The 26,815-nt window shown below is 36.5% G+C and overlaps 1 protein-coding gene across 8 annotated transcripts in view; it reads left to right on the forward strand.

Moving 5' to 3' along the window:
* Dennd1a (DENN domain containing 1A) overlaps window positions 1-26,815 on the forward strand; it is a 515,895-nt gene that overhangs the window by 123,812 nt on the left and 365,268 nt on the right. For all 8 annotated transcript variants that reach the window (XM_047525191.1, XM_047525194.1, XM_047525192.1 and 5 more), the window contains exon 3: window positions 25,042-25,085. In XM_047525191.1, coding sequence (XP_047381147.1) covers window positions 25,042-25,085 — 44 coding nt within the window. The remainder of the gene's footprint in view (window positions 1-25,041; window positions 25,086-26,815) is intronic.

A 26,815-nucleotide genomic window follows, 5' to 3' on the forward strand; every position in this document is an offset into this window, starting at 1 on the left:
TGTAAGAGACCTGAAGTTCAGAGACTTATTTAAGATATATGGTGGCAGATTCAAGGCCTGCTGATTCCCATTCCAACATTTTAGTATACGTATCAAGTCTTTTAAATATTATAATGACTATCGTAATTGTCTAAACAATTGTGTTCTATAAGTCTGATGTTATTCTAGGTGTAAAGGGTAGGAAGAAAAATAAAAGGGATTCTACTGTCAAGAAAGTCAGGGTTAGGTAGAGAAGAATAGCAAATGAATGGAAGATTCTAGTCCAGTGTGATAAGTACTCGGGCAGACGTGTGCACAGAATGTGTACTAGTTGTGGTCCATTTGAAGGTACTAGAAACCATAATGCTATTGCTACTGGTTCTATTTTGGAAAAATGGGCTTTTCATGCTGCCTTCCGACTCCCCACTTCCCTGTGCTGATTTCAGGGCTTACCAGGTGAATCTGATGGGCAGAACCTAAATCAACCCAGTATTCTAGTTGCAGGGGCCTTAGGGAAATAGTTTTTGGCCTTCAGGCCTCTATAGTGCTAGAGGGCCCACAGAAGGTGGTTGTAATAAATTTGAGCCAATCTACAGAGTGCTTGGGATCACCACATAGGAAGGGCACTGAATCTGCTGGTGGGTTGGAGAACAGGTGAGAACTTTGACTGCTGTATAGTTTCTGAGCTGAGACTAGGATACAATTGAAGATGGCTCACCTTTTCTTAGGAACTCTGATAGTGGATCCCCATTGCTAGCATTTTGTCAAGACTGTATAACAGTTCTCAAAGTGTGTTTCCCAGATCAGCAGCATCAGCATCAACTGAGAAATTGTTAGTGATTCAAGTTATTGGAGTACCACCTCAGATGTCCTGAACCAGAAACTGAATCTAGCCCAATAGGTGATTTGGATACATGCATAAATTTGATAACTTCTTCTTCAGAACCACAGTGATTAAGACTATATGTTTTAGAGTTAAGTATGATTATGTGTGAATGATTTTATCCCTTCTAGTCATCTGAGGATGACAATATCTATCTTGAAGAATTGTGATACTTGAATGATATCACTTGGTCTATGCCTATTATGTAACATGTGACAAAAATAGGTATTTCATAAATGAAATAGGCATTTCATAAAGTCTTTTGGAGAAGACTTGGCCAGAAGCATACCTGAATCAAGCTATCCTGGAGAATTTAGTAAGAGCAGTTCAGAGTAGAATTCCATTCGAATGAGTACGAATGGAAGGCAGCTCACTCTGCTGGGCGCTGTGCTGGAATGCGGGCCCTTCATCCATGGAAAAAGCACAATGGTGAGGAGACATGGTTTCTGGTCTTGGGAGCAGTTAGTTTACTTGTCTGATGAGAGAAGTCATAGTATAAGATTCTGAAGGATTAGATACACAATCAGGTGCTGAGTGATCTACACAGCTGCCAGTACACTGACTATTATGGACGCTTAGGGAGGAAAGCTGTCGGTGTGAGTTGAAGCAGTCGCGTGGATTCCTGAAAGAAGTGGCTGGGAGCATTATAAACTGTTGCAGTCATTTTTATTTTTTAAAAATATTTTTAGTTGAAGTTGGACATAGTCCTTTTATTTATTTATTTTTATGTGATGCTGAGGATGGAACCCAGTGCCTCACATGTATGAGGCAAGCACTCCACCACTGAGCTATGACCCCCGCCCACAGATCATTTAAATATGATTTCCCAGGAACACATTTATTTATTTTTAAAAATATTTTGTTTTAGTTGTAAGTGGACATGATACCTTTATTTTATTTTTATGTGGTGCTGAGGATTGAACTCAGGGCCTCACATATGCTAGGTGAGCACTCTACCACTGAGCCACAACCCCAGCCCCATATTTCTTTATTTACAAATTTTAAAAAAAAAATTATCAACCTTGTTAAAAATGTAGAAAATAAGGAAAATCACATATAATTCCATAACTCAAAGATTTATGGCTAAACATTTTAGTGGGTTAACTTTTAATTTTGTTGTAAAACATTTAAAAAAAATACTGGTTACTATTGCAGTGTGACAAATCCTCTTTTTCTTCAGTGCTAGGGCTCTAACTCAGGGCATTATGTATGCAAGGCAAGTAATCTCCCACCAGATTACTCTCCCAGTTCTAAATTTTTCCATTCTATTTTGAGTTAATTCTTCATAATGCAGTTATGTTAGTATTTCCCCATGTTATTACAGAAACCACTAATCTTAATATTGTGTCACTTGAGTTTATTGTTCCTTTTCAGTTTTTGAAGCAATGCCTGAAACAAGCATTTAAAAAGTTATTTGCCTTTCAGATTACTTTCTTGGTATAGACTTTGACATGTGAAATTATTATGAACATTCTTAATGTATCTGAGATCTGCTGTCAAATTATTGGCCAAAAGGAGTATTGGTTGCTCCCGTTCTTTGGTCGGTCCTTCTTTCTTTCACTTGGCAGTTATACGCTAGATTCTATTTCAGGTACTGGGGATATCATAGTGAACAAACAGGCAAAAGTGCTTGTTTTCATAAAGCCAACATCCTAGTAGGGGAAAAATAAGTTAAGTATGTAGTATGTTGGATGGTTAAATGCCTTGAGAAAAATGGCACAGGAAAAGGGAACAGGAAAATTATAATGGTAAAGGTGGTTGAGGAAGATCACATTGGAAAGTTAACTTATAAATAAGGTTCTGAGAGAACTTTCCTTGCTAGTTAGCTGACTGAGTAAACAGCAAGGCAAAGACATGAATAGAAGCGTGGCATGTGTGTTTGAGGTGTAGCAAGTGCCTGTGACTGCCAAGGCTGGGATAGAGTTAGGAGAAGAGAGTGGTAGGAAGAGTGCGTCAGGGACGTGCTGAGGAAGGAAGGATGCTTTTCAAGAGGACCTGACATGAGTTTTATAGGATTCTTCTGACTGCTCTTTTGAGGACAGACTGTAAGAAAATGGAGGCAGAAGCAGGGAGACATGTTAGGAGGCAATTGTAGTAACTGAGGCAGAAAACATATAGTGGTACACCAGGGTGGTAGTGGTGTGGATGGAGATAAATGGCCAGCATTGGAATATGTTTGAAAGATTTAATCGACAGGATTACCTGCCACATTGGATCTGAGATGTAAGAGGAAGATCAGGAGTTCAGTTTTATACATGTTAAATTTGAGGTGTCAAGTGGAGATGTTGAGTATGTAGTTAGGTAAATGAGTCTGGAGTTGGAGGAGGTCTGAGAAATAAATTTAAACTTGACAGGGCATATTTGAATTTGAAGTGATAAGATGAAAAGAGATGAGCAAAGGAAGGCATCAAGAAGAAAAAAAGTGAAGAAGTCCAAGACCTGAGCTCTGGGCACTTTAATAGGAAGTGGTCAGCAAGGAACCTGAGGAGAATCCAGTGGGGCAGGGGAGTGGATGCTCAGAAAACCATAGGAAAAGTGATGTGAGGAAGTGGAAGCAATCGCAGGTATGAGATGATGCTTTCAGGTCAACTGAAGGTTGATTACTGGTGTTAGCAGTCACCAAAAAAAGTCATTGATGACCACCAGTATACAAGTGGTTTCAGAGAACTGATGGGATGAAAGTTTGGTTGGCTTGGGTCCAAGAGAGTGTGGGGGGAAGAACTGGTGGTAGTGAGCATGGGCACTCCTTTGAGGAACATAGCTTGAAAGGGAAAAAGAGATGGGGTGGTAGCTACTGGAGAGGGAGCATGACCTTTAAAAAAATTTGCAGAAATAATGGCTTTGTATTTCTAAAGTTTGTATACTGATGAGAAAGATCCAATAGAGAAGTGAAATTAAAGGGAGAATTGGTGGAGCTATGTCAGAGTTGTTAAGAGGGGATGGGATCCTCCTTCACAAATGGATAAGAGTAGCCTTTGTGAGGGGCACAGCCAGTTATTCTCATAGTAGGATGAAGGCAGAGTATGGGGAGAAGGGCTGGGTAGGTACAGGTGGTAGAAAGGGGCCTGCAAGAGTTCTCTTCTGATTACTCTGTTTCCCAGTGGAATGACAAATAAGATAATAGCACATGAGGATGGAGAGCATTGGAGGTTTGCGGGGAGAGGAGAAAATAGGAAATAGTCACTGAAAGGAGCTAGAGGATAAGTGAGGACAGGAAACTGTGGTATAGTTAGCTGTGTTGTATTAAACCCCACTTCAAGTTGGTAATCCTGAATTTAAAGTGAGGTTGCCAGCATAGTTGTTTTTGTGCAGCCACAGTTGCTACAGGGGTGCAGGTGAACATTTGGATTTAACAAGGATTGGGGGTCGACCAAGTGAAGATGACAAAGTGAGAGGCACGAGGGAGCTGAGGATTATATAAGGAACAGCTATGACAGTAGAACGCATGCTGGACAAGGAGGACAGTGTAGATTGGAGATAGACGAAGCAATGGAAAGGCTGATAGAGTGTGTATCCCTATGGGGCTGAGAGAGCAGAGCATTATGGAGAATGAATCAGCAAGCAACTGGGAGAGGTCATGACTGGAGCCTGAGATGCTTGAAATTGTGATTACTGAGGGGGCTGTCAGTATAAGTAACAGTAGAGTTTAGTGTTTGACTGTGGGAGTTGAGGTTGGGTACAGGATTGGATTGTTGAGGGTAGAAGCCAAAGAATGAAGAGTTTAGGGATTTGGAAGGATCATTTATGTGAATAGTAAAAACCAGTAAGACGCGGTAAGAGGAGTGTTGAGTGAGTCTTGAGCGTGCCCGGATCCACACCATTCAAGGAATGAGGAGTAACCTTGGGATTAGTAGATGACAGCAAAGCCGAGCTGGGAGGGGAAATGGTCTGATGGCCTGAGGTTAAAATCTGGGGTTTTGGAGAAGAGTAAGAGAGGATGGGCTGGAAGTAGCAACAAGGAAAAGAGGCTACCTATTCCACTTCCAGGTCAGGGGGAGGAGCACAGAGAAGAAACATCACCACTCGAGAGGGCTCCAAAGGAAGCCAGTATTGGGTCCCAGTAAGAATGTAAGAATGAGAAGGGAATTTATGTAGGAGAGGCTGAGAATTTGCTGCTGGTTGACCATAAGTGCCAGAAAGCAAGCATCATGGGTTGAAGGGAGTGTGTGTGAGGGTGCCATGTCATGCGGTTCCTTTGGCAACCTTCTTTAAATTCATTTCACTTTTGATGGAGGACAGGGTCCTTTGTCTTTTTTTTTTTTTTTCAGACCTCCAAAATGCTAAAATAATCTTACATGAGAAAATGTACAAAACATTCTGAACTCTCTAGCTGAAAAAGTTTTTGATGACTCTAAAATGAGCAAGAAAACTTCACATCTTCTCTTGAAATGTACACACACTTCATAACACTAGTGACTTCTTTTTGTTGCCCTATCGGCACTATCAGGCGGTGTAACAAATGATTTTATAGTGAATAGAAGGAAATGAAACATTGCTTTTTGTTGCTGTTGTTGTTGCTTTTACTTATTTGTTTAGGAGAGAAGAAAATGATAATTTAATAAAATGACATGCATATTATATCTATGTGCATTCTACACATTCTATAAAGAAGAGGAGTGATGTGAAGAGGTACAGTAAAACATTTGGCATATAGAAGACAATTTTTATTTTTTTAATTAAAATATTTTTTATTTTTACAGATACATTTTGATTCATTGTACACAAATGGAGTACAACTTTTCATTTCTATGTTTGTATACAATGTAGATTCACACCATTCATGTAATCATACATATATATATATATAGGGTAATACTGTCTGTTTCATTCTACTGTTTTTCCCATCCCCATCCACTCCCACCCCTTTTTCCTCTACACCATCTAAATTCCTTCATTCTTCTCTTCCCCCTACCATGCCACCTCATTATATATTGTCATGCACTTATCAGAGAAAACATTTGACCTTTGGTTTTTTGGGCGTTGTCTATTTCACTTAGCATGATATTTTCCAACTTCATCCATTTACCAGCAAATGCCATAATTTTATTCTTCTTTATGGCTGAGTAATATTCCATTGTGTTTATATACCACAGTTTCTTTATCCATTCGTCAATTGAAGGACTTATAGGTTGGTTCCACAATCTAGCTATTGTGAATTGAGCTGCTATGAACATTGATGTGGCTGCATCACTAGTATGCTGATTTTCAGTCCTTTGGGTATAAACTGAGGAGTGGGATAGCTAGGTCAAATGGTGGGTCCATTCCAAGCTTTCTGAGGAATCTCCATACCAGTGGCTGAACCAATTTGTACCTCCACCAGAAATGTACGAGTGTGCCTTTTTCTTCACATCCACGCCAACACTCATTATTGCTTGTGTTCTTGATAATAGCCATTCTAATTGGAGTTAGATGAAATCTTAGGGTGGTTTTAATTTGCATTTCTCTAATTACTAGGGATGATGAGCACTTTTTCATTTATTTGTTGGTCACCTGTGTATCTTCTTCTGTGAAGTGTCTGCCCATTTCCTTAGCCCATTTATTGATAGGGTTCTTCGTATTTTAGGTGTAAAGTTTTTTAAGTTTTTTATAAACTTTGGAGATGAGTACTCTGTCTGAAGTGTGTGTGGAAAAGATTTTTTCCCACTCTGTAGGCTCTCTTTTTACATTATTGATTGTTTCCTGTGCTGAGAAAAAACTTTTTAGTTTGAATCTATCCCATTTATTGATTCTTGCTTTTATTTCTTGCACTAAGCGGATCTTGTTAAGGAAGTCTGGTCCTAAGCCAATGTGATAGAGATTTGGGCCTACTTTTTCTTCTATTTGGTGAAGGATCTCAGGTCTAATTCCTAGATCCTTGATCCATTTTGAGTTGAGTTTTGTACAGGGTGAGAGATAGGGGTTTAATTTTATTTTATTTTACTGCATATGGATTTCCAGTTTTCCCAGCACCTTTTGTTGAAGAGGCTATCTTTTCTCCATTGTAAGTTTTTGACTCCTTTGTCTAGTGTGAGGTTACTGTACTTATGTGGGTATGTCTCCCTGTCTTCTATCCTGTACCATTGATCTACCTGTCTATTTTGGTGCCAGTACCATGCCGTTTTACTATTGCTCTGTAGTAGAGTTTAAGGTCTGGTGTGGTGATACCTCTTGCATCACTCTTCCTGCCCAGGATTGCTTTGGCTATTCTGGGTCTTTTGTTCTTCCAGACAGATTTCATATTGCTTTTTCTGTTTCTATGAGAACTGTCATGGGGATTTTAATTGGAATTGCATTAAATCTATATAGCATCTTTGGAAGTATGGCCATTTTGATAATATTAATTCTGCCTATTCAAGAACATGGGAGATCTTTCCATCTTCTAAGGTTTTCCTCAATTTCTTTCTTCAATGTTTTGAAGTTTTCATTGTAGAGATCTTTCACCTCTTTGATTAGATTGAGTCCCAAGTATTTTGTTTTGTTTTTTTTTTGAGGATATTGCAAATGGAGTTGTTTTCCTCATTTCCCTTTCAGATGTTTCATCACTTATGTATAAAAATCCTTTAGATTTATGTGTGTTGATTTTATATCCTGCTATTTTGCTGAATTCATTTATGAAGTCTAGAAGTTTTCTGGAGGAGTTTTTTGCATCCTCTAAATAGAGAATCATGTCATCAGCAAATAGTGACAGCTTTGAGTTCCTCTTTTCCTATTCATATCCCTTTAATTTCTTTAGTCTGTCTAATTGTTCTGGCTAGTATTTCAAGGACAATGTTGAATAGAAGTGGCGAAAGAAGGCATCCCTATCTTGTTCCAGTTTTTAAAGGGAATGCTTTCAGTTGTTCTCCGTTAAGAATGATGTTGACCTTCAAGATGGCGGACTAGAGGGCGGCTGCATTTCATGTTGCTCCAGGACTCAAGATTCAAAAGAGGAGATAGTGACTTGGGACCAACTCAAAGCCGCCGGGTGAGTCTCTCCCATAGGGGAGGCGTCCCCGATGGGGCAGTAGCCCCGGGACGCAGGGAACTTTGTGAAGTAGAGTGACTCGGCGGGTCGCCCCTCCCCCACCAGAGCGGTAAACACGGACAGCGTAGCGGAGCGAAAAATGGCGGATTGAAGTTTCCAGGACCGCGGGCAGATTCTCTAACCTAAGGAGACTCGTCTGCGAAGGGTGAGGCTCCCAAGCCCAGGAGGGAGGTCTGGGCCCCTGGGAACGTTGCCTGCGAAGGCTGCCCTGCCCAGGCGGCAAGTCACACCTCCCCCGCTGGAGCAGTGAACTCGGAAAGCGGGGAACTTTGCAAAGGAGGTTGCGCGACACACTGCTTGGTTTTGAAGCGATCTGCCAGGGCTCCAGCGGCTGCCAGAGAAAGAGCGGCTGCCAGAGAAAGAGAACGTTGCCTGCGAAGGCTGCCCTGCCCAGGCGGCGAGTTGTTTGGATCCAGCAACCGCCTGAGCAACGAGGAGGGGACTGCCCAGAGGAGGTGGAGAGACAAGCTGAGGGGCGAAGTGAAGGTTCCAGGACTTCGGGCAACTTCTCTAAGAAGGGACAACCTAAGGAGACTCGTCTACGAAGGGTGAGGCTCCCAGGCCCAGGAGAGCTACACAGAGACCAGCTGAGGGGTGGAGCGAAGGTTCCAGGATTTCGGGCAGCTCTCTGAGGAGGGGCCACCTAAGGAGACTCGTCTGCAAAGGGCAGGGCTCCCAAGCCCAGGAGTCCACTGATACCTGAACAATATGAGAAAACAAGGGAAGAAAATGCCTCAAACAAATCTGGATGTTATATCAATAAAATCCAATGACAGCATGGCAGAAGAAATGTCAGAAAGGGAGTTCAGAATGTACATAATCAACATGATAAGAGAAGCAAACGATGAAATGAAAGAGCAAATGCAGGCATTGAATGAACGCACCAATAGACAGTTAAAAGAGCAAATACAGGAAGCAAAAGACCATTTCAATAAAGAGTTACAGATATTGAAAAAAAAACCAAACAGAAATCCTTGAAATGAAGGAAACAATAAACCAAATTAAGAACTCCATAGAAAGCACAACCAATAGGATAGAACACCTGGAAGACAGAACCTCAGATATTGAAGACAAAATATTTAACCTCGAAAACAAAGTCGAACAAACAGAGAAGATGGTAAGAAATCATGAACAGAATCTCCAAGAACTATGGGATATCATGAAAAGGCCAAATTTGAGAATTATTGGGATTGAGGAAGGCTTAGAGAAACAAACCAAAGGAATGCACAACCTATTCAATGAGATAATTTCAGAAAATTTCCCAAATCTGAAGAACGAAATGGAAAATCAAGTTCAAGAGGCTTACAGGACTCCAAATACACAAAATTACAACAGACCCACACCAAGGCACATTATAATGAAAATACCCAACATACAAAATAAAGACAGAATCTTAAAGGCTGTGAGAGAAAAGAACCAAATTACATTCAGGGGGAAGCCAATACGGATATCAGCAGATTTTTCAATCCAGACCCTAAAAGCTAGAAGGGCCTGGAATAACATTTTTCAAGCCCTAAAAGAAAATGGATGCCAACCAAGAATCTTATACCCAGCAAAACTTACCTTCAGATTTGACGACGAAATAAAATCCTTCCATGATAAACAAAAGCTAAAAGAATATACAAAAAGAAAGCCAGCATTACAGAACATTCTCAGCAAAATATTCCATGAAGAAGATATGAAAAACAAAGAAGCAAATCAGCAAAGGGAGGAGATATCCTAAAGGAATTCTCAAATAAAGAGGAACCAAGTTGTGTCAAAAATAAGCAAATAAATGAATAAAATGAGTCAAATGACCGGGAATACAAATCATATCTCAATAATAACCCTGAATATTAACGGCCTGAATTCATCAATCAAAAGACATAGACTGGCAGATTGGATAAAAAAGAAAGATCCAACAATATGTTGCCTGCAAGAGACTCATCTCTTAGAAAGAGATACCCATAGACTAAAGGTGAAAGGATGGGAAAAAACTTACCATGCACATGGACCCAGCAAAAAAGCTGGGGTATCCATCCTCATTTCAGATAAAGTGGACTTCAAGCCAAAGTTAATCAGAAGGGATAAAGAAGGACATTTCATAATGCTTAAGGGAACCATAAATCAGCAAGACATAACAATCATAAATATCTATGCCCCAAACAGTGGCTCATCCATGTATGTCAAACAAATCCTTCTCAATCTCAGAAACCAAATAGACCACAATACAATAATACTAGGTGATTTTAACACGCCTCTCTCACCACTGGACAGATCTTCCAAACAAAAATTGAACAAAGAAACCATAGATCTCAATAACACAATCAATAATTTAGACTTAACAGACATTTATAGAATATACCATCCAATGAAGAGTGAATACACTTTCTTCTCAGCAGCACATGGATCCTTCTCTAAAATAGACCATATATTATGCCACAAAGCTAATGTTAGTAAATACAAGAAGATAGAGACACTTCCTTGTATTTTATCAGACCATAATGGATTGAAACTAGAAATAAATGAAAGAGCAAAAAATAGAAATTACTCCAACACCTGGAGATTAAACAATATGCTATTATATGAGGAATGGATAACAGAAGATATTAGGAAGGAAATTAAAAAATTCTTAGAGGTAAACGAGAACAAAGAAACATCATATCAAAATCTCTGGGACACTATGAAAGCGGTACTTAGAGGAAGATTTATTTCATGGAGCGCATTTAATAAAAGAAGTAAAACTCAAAAAATAAATGACCTAACACTACAGCTCAAAGCCCTAGAAAAAGAAGAACAGACCAACACCAAAAGTAGTAGAAGACAGGAAATAGTTAAACTCAGAGCTGAAATCAACGAAATTGAAACGAAAGAAACAATACAAAAAATTGACAAAATAAATAGTTGGTTCTTCGAAAAAATAAACAAAATTGATAAACCTTTAGCCACACTAACAAAGAGAAGACGAGAGAAAACCCAAATCACCAAAATTCGGAATGAACAAGGAAATATCACAACAGACTCGACTGAAATACAAAACATAATTAGAAGCTATTTTGAAAATCTATATTCCAACAAAATAGAAAATTTCAAAGATATCAACAAGTTTCTAGAGACCTATGAATTGCCTAAACTAAACGAGGAGGACATACACAATTTAAATAGACCAATTTCAAGTAATGAAATAGAAGAAGTCATCAAAAGCCTACCAACAAAGAAAAGTCCAGGACCTGATGGTTTCTCAGCCGAGTTCTACAAAACCTTTAAAGAAGAGCTCATTCCAATACTCTTCAAAGTATTCCATGAAATAGAAGAGGAGGGAACCCTCCCAAACTCATTCTACGAAGCCAATATCACCCTGATACCTAAACCAGACAGAGACACATCGAGGAAAGAAAATTTCAGACCAATATCCTTAATGAACATCGACGCAAAAATTCTCAACAAAATTTTAGCAAATCGCATACAAAAATGTATTAAAAAGATAGTGCACCATGATCAAGTGGGTTTCATCCCAGGGATGCAAGGTTGGTTCAACATCAGGAAATCAATAAATGTAATTCACCATATCAACAGACTTAAAGTCAAGAATCACATGATTATTTCAATAGATGCAGAAAAAGCATTTGATAAAATACAGCACCCCTTCATGCTCAAAACACTAGAAAAAATAGGGATAGTGGGAACGTTCCTTAACATTGTAAAGGCCATCTATGCTAAGCCCATGGCTAATATTATTCTTAATGGTGAAAAACTGAAAGCATTCCCCCTAAAATCTGGAACAAGGCAGGGATGCCCTCTCTCACCACTCCTATTCAATATCGTCCTTGAAACTCTAGCCAGAGCAATTAGACAGACCAAAGAAATTAAAGGGATACGAATTGGAAAAGAAGAACTCAAACTATCCCTATTTGCTGATGATATGATTATATACTTAGAGGAACCAGGAAATTCCACCAGAAAACTCTTAGAACTCATAAGTGAATTCAGTAAAGTAGCAGGATACAAGATCAATGCTCATAAATCCAATGCATTTTTATACATAAGTGATGAATCTTCAGAAAGAGAAGTTAGGAAAACTACTCCATTCACAATAGCCCCGAAAAAAATAAAATACTTGGGAATCAATCTCACAAAAGAGGTGAAAGACCTCTACAATGAGAACTACAGAACACTAAAGAAAGAAATTAAGGAACACCTTAGAAGATGGAAAGATCTCCCATGTTCCTGGATAGGCAGAATTAATATTGTCAAAATGGCCATACTACCAAAAGTGCTATACAGATTCAATGCAATTCCAATTAAAATCCCAATGATGTACCTTACAGAAGTAGAACAAGCAATCATGAAATTCATCTGGAAGAATAAGAAACCCAGAATTGCTAAAGCAATCCTTCGCAGGAAAAATGAAGCAGGGGGTATTGCAATACCTGAACTTCAACTGTACTACAAAGCAATAGTAACAAAAACGGCATGGTATTGGTACCAAAATAGACAGGTAGATCAATGGTACAGAATAGAGGACACGGACACAAACCCAAACAAATATAATTTTCTCATACTAGACAAAGGGGCCAAAAATATGCAATGGAGAAAAGATAGCCTCTTCAATAAATGGTGCTGGGAAAACTGGAAATCCATATGCAACAAAATGAAAATAAACCCATATCTCTCACCGTGCACAAAACTAAACTCAAAATGGATTAAGGACCTTGGAATCAGACCAGAGACCCTGCATCTTATAGAAGAAAAAGTAGGTCCAGATCTTCAACATGTCGGCTTAGGACCAGACTTCCTCAACAGGACTCCCATAGCACAAGAAATAAAAGCAAGAATCAACAACTGGGATAGATTCAAACTAAAAAGCTTTCTCTCAGCAAAGGAAACTATCAGCAATGTGAAGAAAGAACCTACAGAGTGGGAGAAAATCTTTGCCAATCACACTTCAGATAGAGCACTAATCTCCAGAATCTATAAAGAACTCAAAAAACTCAACACCAAGACTACAAATAATCCAATCAACAAATGGTCTAAGGAAATGAACAGACACTTCACAGAAGAAGACCTACAAACAATCAACAAACATATGGAAAAATGTTCAACATCTCTAGTAATAAAGAAATGCAAATCAAAACCACCCTAAGATTCCATCTCACCCCAATCAGAATGGCGATTATCAAAAACACAAGCAACAACAGGTGTTGGCGAGGATGTGGGGAAAAAGGTACACTCATACATTGCTGGTGGGGTTGCAAATTAGTGCAACCACTCTGGAAGGCAGTATGGAGATTCCTTAAAAAACTTGGAATGGAACTACCATTTGACCCAGCTATCCCACTCCTTGGCCTATACCCAAAGGACTTAAAATCAGCATACTACAGAGATACAGCCACATCAATGTTCATTGCTGCTCAATTCACCATAGCCAGATTGTGGAACCAACCTAGATGCCCTTCAGTTGATGAATGGATAAAGAAACTGTGGCATATATATACAATGGAATATTACTCAGCCATAAAGAATGATAAAATTATGGCATTTGCAAGCAAATGGACGAAATTGGAGAATATCATGCTAAGTGAGATAAGCCAATCTCAAAAAACCAAAGGAAGAATGATCTCGCTGATAAGTGGATGATGATACATAATGGGGCGTGGGAGGGGTTAGTTTTAGGGTTAGAGTGAGGGTTAGGGAGGGGGGCAAGAATGGGGGAAGGAAGGACTGTATAGAGGGAAAAGAGGGATGGGAGGGGTGGGGGGAAGGGGAAAAAATAACAGAATGAATCAACCAACATCACCCTATGTAAACGTATGATTACACAAATGGTATGCCTTTACTCTATGTACAAACAGAGAAAGAACATGTATCCCATTTGTTCACAATAAAAAAAAAAAAAAAAAAAACCAGAAAAAAAAAAAAAAAAAAAAAAAAGAATGATGTTGACTGTGGGCTTAGCCTAAATAGCCTTTACAATGTTCAGGTATGTTCCTTCTATCCCTATATTTTCTAGTGTTTTGAGCATGAAGGGGTGTTTTATTTTGTCGATCGCTTTTTCTGAGTTAATTGAAATAACCATATGATTCTTATCCTTAAGTCTATTGACATGATGGATTACATTTATTGATTTACAGATGTTAAACCAACCTTGCATTCCCGGGATGAACCCCACTTGATCGTGGTGCACTATCTTCTTTATATGTTTTTGGATACAGTTTGCCAGTATTTTGTTAAGGATCTTTGCGTCTATATTCATCAAGGATATTGGTCTAAAATTTTCTTTCCTTGATGTGTCTTTGCCTTGTTTGGATATGAGAGTGATATTAGCTTCGTAGAATGAGTTTGGTAGGGTTCCCTCCTTTTCTATTTCCTGGAATACTTTGAGAAGTATTGGAATGAGTTCTTCTTTGAAGGTCTTGTAGAACTCAGCTGAGAATCCATCTGGACCTGGGCTTTTCTTGGTTGGTAGGCTTTTGATAACTTCTTCTATTTCTTTGCTTGATATTGATCTGTTTAAATTGTGTAAACTCCTGGTTCAGTTTGGGAGGATCATATGTCTCTAGAAATTTGTCTATGTCTTTGGTATTTTCTATTTTGTTGGAATATAGATTTTCAAAGTAGCTTCTCATTATGTATTTCAGTGGCGTCTCTTGTGATATTTCCTTTTTCATCACAAATTTTCATAATTTGAGTTTTTTCTCTTTATGTTAGTGTGGCTAAGGGTTTGTCTATTTTGTTTACTTTTTCAAAGAACCAACTTTTTGTTTTGTCAATTTTTTGAATTTTTTTTTGTTTCAGTTTCATTGATTTTAGCTCTGATTTTAATCATTTCCTGTCTTCTACTACTTTTGGTGGTGTTCTGTTCTTCTTTTTCTAGGGCTTTGAGCTGTAATGTTAGGTCATTTAGTTGTTGACTTTTTATTCTTTTCTTGAATGTGCTATGTGCAATGAATTTTCCTCTTAGTACTCTTTCATAGCATCCCAGAGATTTTCATATGTTGTATTGTCATTATCTCCTCCATGATGTTTTCTGTTATCCATGCTTCATTCAATAGCGTATTATTTAGTCTCCAGGTGTTGGAGTAATTTTTATTTTTTATTTTGTCACTGATTTCTAATTTCATTCCATTATGATCTGATAGAACACAAGATAGTATCTCTATTTTTTTGCTTTTACTAAGGATTGCTTTGTGGCATAACATATGGTCTATTTTAGAGAAGGTTCCATGTGCTGCTGAGAAGAAAGTGAATTTGCTCATTGATGGATGGAATATTCTATATATGTCTGTTAAGTCTAAGTTATTGTGTTATTGAGTTCTATGATTTCTTTGTTTAGTTTTTGTTTGGAAGATCTTTTAATTTTTAAAAAAGTGCTAGTGTGATTGGATGTTGATTCATATAAGACTACAGTTTGCCACATGTATAAATTGTGATGCCTAAGCATATCTTTTAAAACGGTCTGATTGGGATGCTGGTAAGAGGAGAAAGATAACAAGAACATGTCAAGTTTTGTGGGAAAGTGAAATTGATTAGACTAATTAGACTTGGAGATTAATAATTGACATGGAGATAAAATTGGATAGGTTGCTATTAATGGTGAGGTTAAGGACTCTAGACCATTATGATAGCTTTATAACATAAAGGTCTTGAAACATATGAAAAGTGGTATAGGTCCTCTAAATTTTTAATGTAGAATTATCATGTGATCCAACAATTCCACTAGTGGCATATACCCAAAAGAAGTGGAAACAGGAACTTGGACAGATATATGTATGCCCATATTCTTGGCAGACTGATAAACAATAGGTGAAAGGTGAAAGTCAACCAAGTATGCATTGATGGAATAATGGATAAACAGTGTAGTATATACATATTATTCAACTTTAAAAAAAGGAACAACATTCTGACACATGTTGCAACATGGAGGAACCTTGAAGACATTATGCAAGTGATATAAGTCAGTCACAAATAGACAAATGCTGTATGACTCCACTTTGATGAGGTACCTAGAGTAGTAAATTATATAGAAACAGAACACAGACGGTGTTTGCCAGCGGCTGGGAGGAGGAGATAATGAAGAGGTGTCATTTAATGAGTTTAAAGTCTCAGTTGAGGAAGATGAAAGGTTCTGGAGATAGACTGGTGGTGATTGTTGTATAACAGTGTGAATTACTTAATGTCATAGTACCATGCACTTAAAATTAGTTGAAATAGTAAATTTATGTCACTATTTGTCATAATAAGTCACACACACAAAAATAAGTGATATTTGGGATATGCACTGCTTCTCTGATAGTACAGATGGGGCAGGCAGCAATATTCCCGGGAGAGAGAGGCAGAATTTTGGTATAAGAAAATCTTTTCTTTGACGGGTACAGTGTGTTTCACTTGTGGAGATATCAGCTTTTATCTATACTGTATGCACTAGGTTGGTCTTAGCACTGGGGTTCTCAGTGTGGTTTAGAGGAACTAGGAAACACATTTTCCTAAGTAGGAAAACATTTTTTTCTCTCCTCATTTACTGTTTAATTTTTTTCATAGACGATACAAAAATAGCATCTAGCCTTCAAATTATTCTGTTTATATTTTTTATTTTTATTTAAATTTTTTTTGTTGTAGTTGGACACAGTGCCTTTACTTTATTTATTTATGTTTATGTGATGAGGATAGAACCCAGTGCCTCACACATTCTAGGCAAGCACTCTACCACTGAGCTAAAACCCCAGTCCTATCCTGAGTTTTTAATGAGTTCATCTTCTAAATATCATATTCACTAGTTGAGTGCTACTTTGTAGTCATTTTTATTATATCCTGAACTTGGCAAAGGAATTTAAATAGAGGAATTGGAAAGCTCTCATTCATAATCTGCTAAGGCCTATTTCATGACAACATGTTTTAGTTATTTGTCCAGATGTATTCTTATTGTTGAGTCACAATAATGACTAGAAGACAGATCAACATGAGGACATAAATAAATAAAACCAAAAAAGAAAGCCAGTGTTGGATTCTTTGGAATCTGATGGATCCAGGCCGAATCCCAGCTCTTACTTAACTGTGAATTTGCTCTTTGTGAGCCTCACTTTCTTATTTATAAAAATAGTGATACATCTCCTTACGTACTAGGGTTGTTGTGATTAAATAAAGTAAGTTAAACCACCTAAGGTAATGACTGGTATACTGAGGCATTCAACAAGTCGTAGCTGGTAGAGGTAAAGTCGTTACTGCAAAACTGTTTACTGGGCCTCTGTTTCTGAAACTCAGCCTGCAAACTTAGAAAGCAAAAATATTAGCAGAAAGGTCCTTCAGTTTATACATATTCACCTCAGGGTTTCTATAAATCTGGGAGAGTCCCTAGTGCATCTGATGTTTACAGATCATTAGCAAACAGATGCCAGAAGGCAAAAATAAATTGTAGCTTAAAGATTTGGGAACCACTGACAATGTAGGGAAAATCAGTTTCTGATAAAGTTATAACATTTCTAAGTGAGTAATAGAAGGCAATGGGAAAATTTTAATTGGGTTTATAAAAGTTTATTTCAGGAACACCCATATTTCCAATTTGAGGCACACCTATACGTCTGTAGGCATCTAATTTATAGTGTTTGCTTATTTCTCCATTGGGGTTAATAATATAACAACTAGTATTTGTTGTGTGCTTACTACATGCCGATGTGAAATTTAGGAAGCCTGTAGCATTCAAAGGCTTGTTTTCAATTGGATGATTTGAAATTGGCCTTTCATCCACTTGGAGAAACAGCATATTTAATGAGTTTATTTTCTTCTGTTATACTTCAGATATTTGTTAGGTATTTATAGCAGGCAAGCCATTTTGTAGAAGGCAAAGATAAGAGAAACATGGGACCTGGCACCACAAAAAACCTTCTTTTTATATTGTATATCCTTCAGAAGTAGGTGTAGTACATCCTGGAATGAACTTTGGTCTAATATTCCTTCTCTACTACTTCGTCCCTGAAGCCTTCTTTCCCCTCTGGGCAAGGCTACCTGCCCCTGTGTTAATCCCTGCCACAGAGCTGACCAAGTCTATGGTAACGACTTGTTTAACTCTGTGTTCTCTAATTAGGGTTAGTTAGATCGCAAACTCCTGGAGGACAGGAGACTGTAGCTTATTCATTTGGGCCAGCCACATCGAGTGTTTGAACTATGATTAAATACAAATTTTATAACTTTAGACAAGTTTGAAATCCCAGACAACCTTTTGATTTCTTTGTGATAAAGTTGTCACAATGGTCCTGATAGCATAGCTTTCATGAAGGTAAAAGCAGAAATTTTGCCAGTATCAATCACAGCACTGGCACATAGTGGGTACTCCATCCATAGCTTAATATTTGAATCAGTAATTAAATCATCTCTTTTCACCAAATTTGACAAATGTGATATATCTATTTATGAAGACCATATGCAGTGATGTCACCTTTGTAATACATAAAGGGTACAGCTGTCATTTAGGTTAACTCTAAAGTCATTATTCACATTGGCATAAAGATGTGACACTTAGGTTGCTCATTCAGAAAGATAGAATAGGGCTGGGGTCTAGCTCAGTGATAGACCACCTGCTTCAGGCCAAGGCCCAGGTTTCAATCCCCAGTACTGCAAAATAAAGTGAAAAGATGGGTTAAAATGAATCCTAGATCATAGAAACATTACATGAAGCCTGATATTAAAGCCATTAAATACAGACTTCATCTATGTGTTATCTATCAGTCTGATATGTTTTAGGGATTAGTTCTTAATTCTTAACTAATTTAACAAGTGCCTAAATATTAGAATTTAAATAGTAATAAAAGTTGAAAGCTAAGATATGCAGTAGGGACAAGGCACACATATTCTTTTGACCCCTGCCTCCACGGCCCCTCCTTTAGCACATAGTTACCTTCTCTTTTTCATTTTAAAATCCTCTTTGGAATTTCATTTATGTTTTGATTTTGGGGTGTACATGATGTAAGTTTGGCTAAGGATCAAATTGATATTCCTTTTGTAGATAAAGTTATGAAAAAATTTCAAAGTATTAGTAGGCAGTGGCATTTACTGGTTGAAATCCATCAGCATTCTCCAGAAGGAAAGATGAAACTCTAGATTTTATTCTGTAATGTCAGTGGACTCATTATTTGTAGAACAGCTGATGCATTTAGGACTTGTTGATTCACTTAATTGGTAACTGTACAACATTCATAACTCCAACAACTGAAAACAATAGGTCAGTGTCTGCTGTTTATGCATAAATAGTCACTTTGGAGCAGGATATGTCAGAAAGGCAGAATATGTTAGTCGGAGGAGGAATCGGGCATGTGAATGGTCTCATGCTTGCCATACTGAGGTGGGTTTTGCTCTTTCCTTCAGTAAACTCTTTGTGCTTTTATTATTAAGGTGTAGATGGTCAACTGTTTCTATATTATCAGGCTGGCTGCTTTTGAAATAGTATTTAATTGTATTTTAAATTCCAGTGTTAGGGAGGGTGTTGCTAGAACAGAATCGCAGTTTAAAATTGGGATGATGCATCATAATTAGAATAAGTTATGCTCCATGTGTATGTAATATGTCAAAAGACACTTTACTGTCATGTATATCTAAAAAGAACAAATAAAAAATGATCTTAAAGTAAATTTGGGATGATGTAATGTTTTTCTATCTTACAGTTGCATAATTCATGGCAAAAAATTAATACATGGAATAGATTTTTTTTTAAAATTACAGATTCCACTTGTATACCGAAACCAAATAAATGTTCATTTAAAGTTCTTAAAAATGATTTTTTTCCTAATTGGTGAGTTAGACTCCTTTGAAATTTTAAAACTAGTAACTTAAAAAAATAGTGATTTTTTAATTTAGGAATGTTTGAAAGACAAAAAAAGGATTTTTGTTTCATCATCAAGGAAAACATGTTGATCTTTTAACTACATAAAACATTTGAAGCATTCCTCTTAAAAATATGGTTTTTTAAATAAGTAAATTTTAACTATCATAAAAGGAATAATTTACTAGAATAATTGTATTCAGTTAAAATGCTCAACTAATGATTCAGATATTTTACAATATAAAATAAATGAAGCTGAATTTTTAAAAATAACTTTAATAGGTTTAATAAGCAGTGTCCTTGAAATTCTTTATTTAACCAAGTCTAGTTAGTAGTCATACTACCAGGAAACTTTATTCTGCATTATGCAAAAATTTTTAAACTCTTCCTTGCAGATTAAAAGAAAGTTATTTCTGAATGTGTTTTGGGAAAGATTGAGCTGGTCTTCACAAGATGGCACAACTTCTTAGACCATTTTCTGAGTCTACATTTTTGGTGTGTGAAATTGGAAAATGCCATTAATGAAAGAACAGTGGAGTGGTCTATTATCCTGTTTGCAGCATATTCCCATCTTCTCATCTGGAAAATTAAATCTGATTATAGCTTGGATTAACATTTATGGTTGTGGAGAGAGGAAGGTGGTATCTTAAACTCCATGAAATTGAACAATGAGATTATATCATTTATAGCTAAAGTTAAAGTTCTGCTTTTTTAAAGAGCAGATTTTTATAATTGTGAATTTAAAGGTGTTCACTATTTTGTCTCTTTTGAACTGAAATATCCTTGAAATAATGATTGGACAAATTCAGTAGGCATTAACTGTGATGTTTTCTGCCTTGATACTTGGCATGTTAAAAGTGAAAGCAGTGTGGGTTCCCGTATTAAATGCTACATTTGTAGCTTCTCTTAAATTTCCTAAAGGAGCTCCAGTTATAGAAGTTAGTGACATTTGGTCAATATGCAACTATTACATATTTATTTCATACAAACGAAGTCAGTGTATTTTTAAATCAATTAAAAAATATGTCATGCCTTAACTCTTCAAATGGAGTCATTGGTGTGACAGAGTGGGAAATGGGGAAATAATTTGGTCTTGTGTGTGAGTGTATTCATACTAGTTACTGATGTGCAAACGAGCCCTCGTATGTAACTATGGTGCTTTTATGAATTATTTTGTATTTCTGTTGTAAAAGATCTGTCTACCACGTTTTCTAGGAACTTTAAGCCTAAGGCAGAACTCAAGGATTTTGGAGCCTGTGTAAAATAATTTATAGTACCTTTCCAGTAAGTCTTGCCCAAACTCTTATTCTATTAATTAAACATCCTGTGGCAATCTGGTATATCTTAAAGATTTAAAAGTATGTATAGAAGACTAGAAAGCATAGGCCATTGAGATGGAAGAAAATTAGTCTTTGTTTTGTTTTTAAAAAGAAAAGAAGTAAGACATGTTTGTTCTGGAGATCTTTTTTTTTTTTTTTTTTTTAACTCCTGATGTGAAGATGTAGCTTTTTATGCATGGTCATGTTCTCTGCCTGAATGAGATTGTGCTGTTGAAAGTTCTATCTTGTGAAATGTCTTGTTTAAAATATGGAATGCCTCTTGTGGTACTCAGGTGAGTGGTGCACACATTTTTGTGGGGACAGCCTCATGGATGTCTGTGATCCTGGGAGAGGTAGTGACCCATCACATTGACATGATGTGAAACCTCTTTAAGAGCCAACTGCCTCTTTTAGGGCTGTTTAGTAAAAGATGTGTAGACTCTATCATATGATACATATTATTGGAAAGATATTTTAAATACCTTATTTGCTGTTGAAAAGTATTTTCCTGGGAAATGATGAAATTGATTTTTAAATTTGTAAGAAACTATGACTTAAATCAGGAGAAAGTTGCTAAGAGGGGAGGGTAAGGAAAGAATAGTGTTCTGTGTACCACTCCATTATGTTCTTAATTTTCTGTCAGAGAGACAGTTCTTAGGAAAAAAGCTTGACATATGCTGATAACTCTATTCTTACTGCCAATTGCCTAAGCAAATTGTTATGTTACTTTCTTCCATGGAAGTACTCTCATCTGCAGATTTTTGTGTTGAAAGTTAGCTGTTTGGTGACACTGCATTTGGCGGTGAGCATATGAATGTGAGAAGGTGTTTTGGAACATAAGCAATTATAGCATTGGATGGTGGATAAAGAAATAGATACATAAATATTAGACCAATGCAGTTTTCCAGTGTATGTTATTTTCCATATAAAGATATAGAACATTTCATAAAATGTTCCCAGACCATTTAAAACTCAAAGAAATGCAGCTGACGCAATGAAATACATAGAGTACTTGTAAAAACATACAGACACGCAAGTGGATTGCTGCCAGACAGAAAATTTAAAGGCGGTTTGCTTAACTGCAGGGTGCTAGGTTTTGTACATGTGCCATGCTGAAACTGTTAGTGAGGCGGGTGTTGTGTTGCTTGAGAAAAGCAGATTGTATTTGGACCTTTTTAACTCAGATGTTTCCAATGTCGATATTTTGGTGACATTATGGCATTGTGATCAACTCAATGTGAAACAAGATTTCAACCTCCTGTGCAAAATAGAGATTTTTAAGAAAATTCAAATAAATTTTTTGTAGTCTCTGTTAATTTTTATAAAATGGCTTTCATAGTTTTATTAACTATCAGACTGGATCTTTGAGCTAATTGAATGGAACTTTATAGTTGGACTTCAGTTTTTAAAAGCATTGTTTTAGAGAATATTAAGGACCCATGAGTTTTGCTTTTTGTAAACCTCAGGGGCCTTAAAGAGAACTAAACAAAAGTTTTATGCTTGATTTGTAGTAAATAATCACTCATATGTTATCTTGGAACCTTAATCTGTTAAAATTTGGGACTCTCACTTGAGGGATAGTCTTAGGACAGTTCAAGGAGTTTAATTGGTGATGTTTACATTCCCTGTCAGGCAGTGGTTAGGATGATATGGTTGGAAGGCCTTTATGTTGGCATACCATAGCCATCTTTTCCTTCAGTGTGTTAAAATAGGTAGATTTTTCTTTTTGTCCATTTCTTCTGTTTTTCAGTTCTCTTATGCATGTCTGTGAATAAAATACATTTTTAAAGTGAAAAGTCTTACATGAATATAGTTTCTTTTAAACAGAGTTGATTAGTTTTAAGAACCTTCTCCCACCCATGAATAAGAAACTTTTTTAAAATTGAAGAATATACCACAAATGCTAGTCCCTAATGTTTATCCCTTCACAAATTAGTGATAGAAAAATAGCCTTTGGTTTTATTTCTGTTTTGTGGTTCCCAAGAAGCACAAACTACTGCAAGAAAGAGAACATGATATTACAGATTTATATAGGAGTCATATCTGAATGAAATTTTCTAGTTGAAGAGTAAGTGTTACCCACATGACAATTGGAAGAAAAAGAATAAGCCTTAGTTGATTTTGTGGTTTCTTCCAACCTCTATTTTATTATGGCCCTCAATGACTTAGAGCTGCATATTTTGGTCTCTGGATCAAATTTTAAGTTGTTTGTGTATGTTAGGAATTATAACCCTAATTTTTTAAAGTCCCTTCCTTCTCCCTATTCCTGATGGTATACTTTTAAAGGTTTCTTGGGCAACAGACTGTTCTTTGTACCTTACTAGCTATTTTTTCTTTGTAGAGTACAGGTTAAGCATCAGTAATCTGGAAATCAGAAATGCTCTGAATTTCAGATTTCAGATATTTGGATTATGAATACTCAACCACTGAAGTCTATGCAAATATTCTAAAAATCAGAAAAGCTTCTAAAACTTAACACTTCTGGTCCAAAGCATTTTCAGGTAAGGGATACTCATTCTGTACTTTTCCTGCTACAGTGTCAGTACTATCTAGTTTCCTCTCTCATGGGAACTGAAACCTTGTGTGGTTTCAGTCCTTCTGGCTAAAGATAAGCCCTAGCTTCTTCTTCTGACCCACCAGGGCAGCCTTGAATGGTACTCCACGGGATGTTAGTTTCAATCTAGACATGTCATAGGTACCTTGCTAATAGCTGAAGTTGAGAATAAAGAGAGAAATTGATCCCAAGTCTTCAAGTCAACCAGAAGACACCCAAGAACCAAATGGTCTGCATAGAGATTCAACTTTTTTGTACCACCCATTTTGGGAAACTATTTTTGGTGTGACTTTTTGAATCTCCCTACTTTCGTTGTTAGACTTGGATATTAAAAAAATAACATCCGTTGGCTATAATGAAAATTGAAGATTGATATATTCTAGATTTTAAATGTAGTAAGTAAACAGGTCCTTCCTTTTTTCTTGATTCTTCACCAAATAACCACTAACTGTGCTTTTGTATTGTGATTTGGAAGCATTTAACTTTTACATGGATTCACTTTCACAGAAAAGTAAATTAGTGTTGTAAATTGGTGTTTTAGATGTGAAAAGTGAGTAGTATACATTGTGAGATCACTGTTAGATGGGAAACCCTTATACACTGTGCTTTTCCATAAACTTTTTGCACTGGTACTTGGTTTCTCACATAGATATTATTCTGATCACTCCCCTTAATGTGTTTTGAAGAACCAAATCTTTTTATTAGAAAAGATTTAATGTTTTCATAATCAATAGTAAATGGAGTGCTAATAGCTTTTAATTAGTACACTTCTGTATTGATTTACAGACATAGAATTGTATTATCTTGCCAAGATGATTTAAGAATTAGGTGACCCTTTTAGTAATTTCATTCTAGATGGTCAGGAAAGGTATTTTCAAACCTGTATATTTTCATAGATTCTGAGCAAGTTGAATTATGTTAAACAGTTCTCATATCATGCTATTTGATTGTACTGACAAGTTAAGTTTTTGTTGTGTGTTGAAGAAAACTTGGTCTACTTTTATCCATTTTTCATAAGAGTTCATTTGTGCTTGGGGGAGGATATGTTTTATTTTTTAAAAGCACTGAGTTTTGCATTTCTTCCTTGAAAGAAGTCTCTCGTTTTCCTTTTCTCTCCAGTCTGAAGCTGGTGCTTAAGGTTTATCAAGCCAACATCTGTAACAATGAAAAGGAGGCAGCTGATTAGAGAAGAAAAGTCAAGCAGGTTTAAGAATCATTTCTCTGGAAAAATATATTGAGGGCAATTTGCAGCTGGCAAGATTTTTGCATTAGGTAATAGTCTAAAGTTAACAGTAGCATCAGGTCTTTAAAATTTTTCTTTTTTATATTTCTGGAGGAGGGTAATGGGAGTGCCTTGCCGAGCCCTTCCTTGTGCTCATCAACATAGCAGCCTCAGCTGCCCCCCTTGGATCCCCTGCCAGGGCTGCTATCATCTTCTGATCAAATATTAATGTGTGATCCTCTGCTTGCTCACTAATCCAAAGCCAATTAATATTATCTGTCAATTATTTACAGATCCTGAGGTGCAGAGGCAATTCCCGGAGGACTACAGTGACCAGGTTCGGAATGCGTAATTAATTTTTTACATGACAAAATTTATTTCAGAGTTGTTCAACATATTATTACTGTTCTTTTTACTGAAAGAGATAAATGAATTTTTAGAAGGGAAGAAAAGCAGTAATTAGGAACCAAAGACAAAAAGTAGAACATTAAAGTGAGATTGAAAATATTAGTGCTAGATTTGGGTGTTTCCCTCAGAGGGGGAAATGTACAGAAACTAAGCATGAAAATCTATCACAAATTTCACTTTTCACTTTGTACTTTGAGGTATGCTACAGTCTGCAGTTCATTAGGAAATCCTTTTTGGATTGCCTGTGAACTTTTTTTCCTCCCTTTTAATGCTATTTAAGCAGTCAAGAATCAGTATAACCAAAAAGGGAGTGAAGTTATAACATTTCCTGGAATTTGAAATGAATCATGAAACTATCAGTTATAGTGGTACTAGAAGAAGATGATACACATACTGGAATTGTCTTAGGGTAAAGATGGTTTTGATGATGATAGTGAAAGTTCAGATTGGCCACTTGGTTCTGCCATCTCAAAATTCCAGGATTCTGAAAACCGAATGGAGTGGAAGGAACTATTTTACTCATAAAATGGTGCTGAAGTTTTGATATTACTCTACTTTTTATAATAAATTTCATGTTATACTTTCAGGATCCCATTTTCTATCTTGAGAAATATTGAAGATGTTTTGCAGCTTTATTTGGCATCTTACATTTTTAGTTCAAACATAATTTGGTGTACTTTTAAAAGCATTTTTTAAATAAAAGCATTCCTGATGACATGGAATAAGACAACTTTATAAAACCTTTCACATGAGGGATATTGTACACAATCAAAGTATGTTTTTGAAGCACATCCATTTAATTTTTTCTATTAACAGTCTTTAAATGAGGATAAGCATAATGGAATAGAATATCTAGTACAGTAGAAATAACACCTTTGTAGTACAGCCTGTTATATAGAGAGCAATGTATCTGATACATCTTTATGAACACAAGGATCATAATGTGATTAGTAATATAACTGGATAGTCAGTATAATGAGAGTCTTTGTAATGAGATTTTATAGTTCAAGAACCTAGGAGACTGGTCTGATTTGCTTTGTATCTTATCTCCAAACTAAAATAAAATTGTTAAAAATCTTCTAAAGGCTTCCCATTCTACCTCTGGCTTCATCTTTTACCAGGAAGAGTTAAATTTTTATTTTGTTTTAAATTTCCATAGGATTAAGTCCTTTGGATTTAAACTACACAATTTGAAGATTATAGAACCTTTTCATTTAGTGAGGTTTTTTTTCTTTAAACAATGTCTAAAGGACTGAAAAGTTTTGTTTGAAATATACTTGAGGCCATAGCTCTTAAAAAAGTTATTGTTCTAAAATTTTGTGTCTAGATAGATAACCTTTGTGGTCCTGTGTTCTGAATTACCCAGTGAGAGAGAGTTTTGTGCGAAGAAACTTAAAATAGCATAGTTACCATCTGGGTCTATTCCTTTAAACATAGTTTCTTACTATATCTGAAAATTTTTGAGCAACGTGATTTTTTTTTTGGTGTAACTTTAAAAAATTGCATGGGTAATATGTTCATAACAAAAATGCAGGAAATGTAGATAAAGCAAGAATAAATTAAAAAGAATGGAAGGACAGAAAATATAAATCTGCTATTTTACTACTTACAGATAACTACTGTAACATTTTGGTGTTTATCTTTCCATGTTTCTTTCTC

This window comes from Sciurus carolinensis, chromosome 14 (assembly GCF_902686445.1).
Source record: "Sciurus carolinensis chromosome 14, mSciCar1.2, whole genome shotgun sequence".
In the NCBI taxonomy this organism is placed as follows: domain Eukaryota; kingdom Metazoa; phylum Chordata; class Mammalia; order Rodentia; family Sciuridae; genus Sciurus; species Sciurus carolinensis.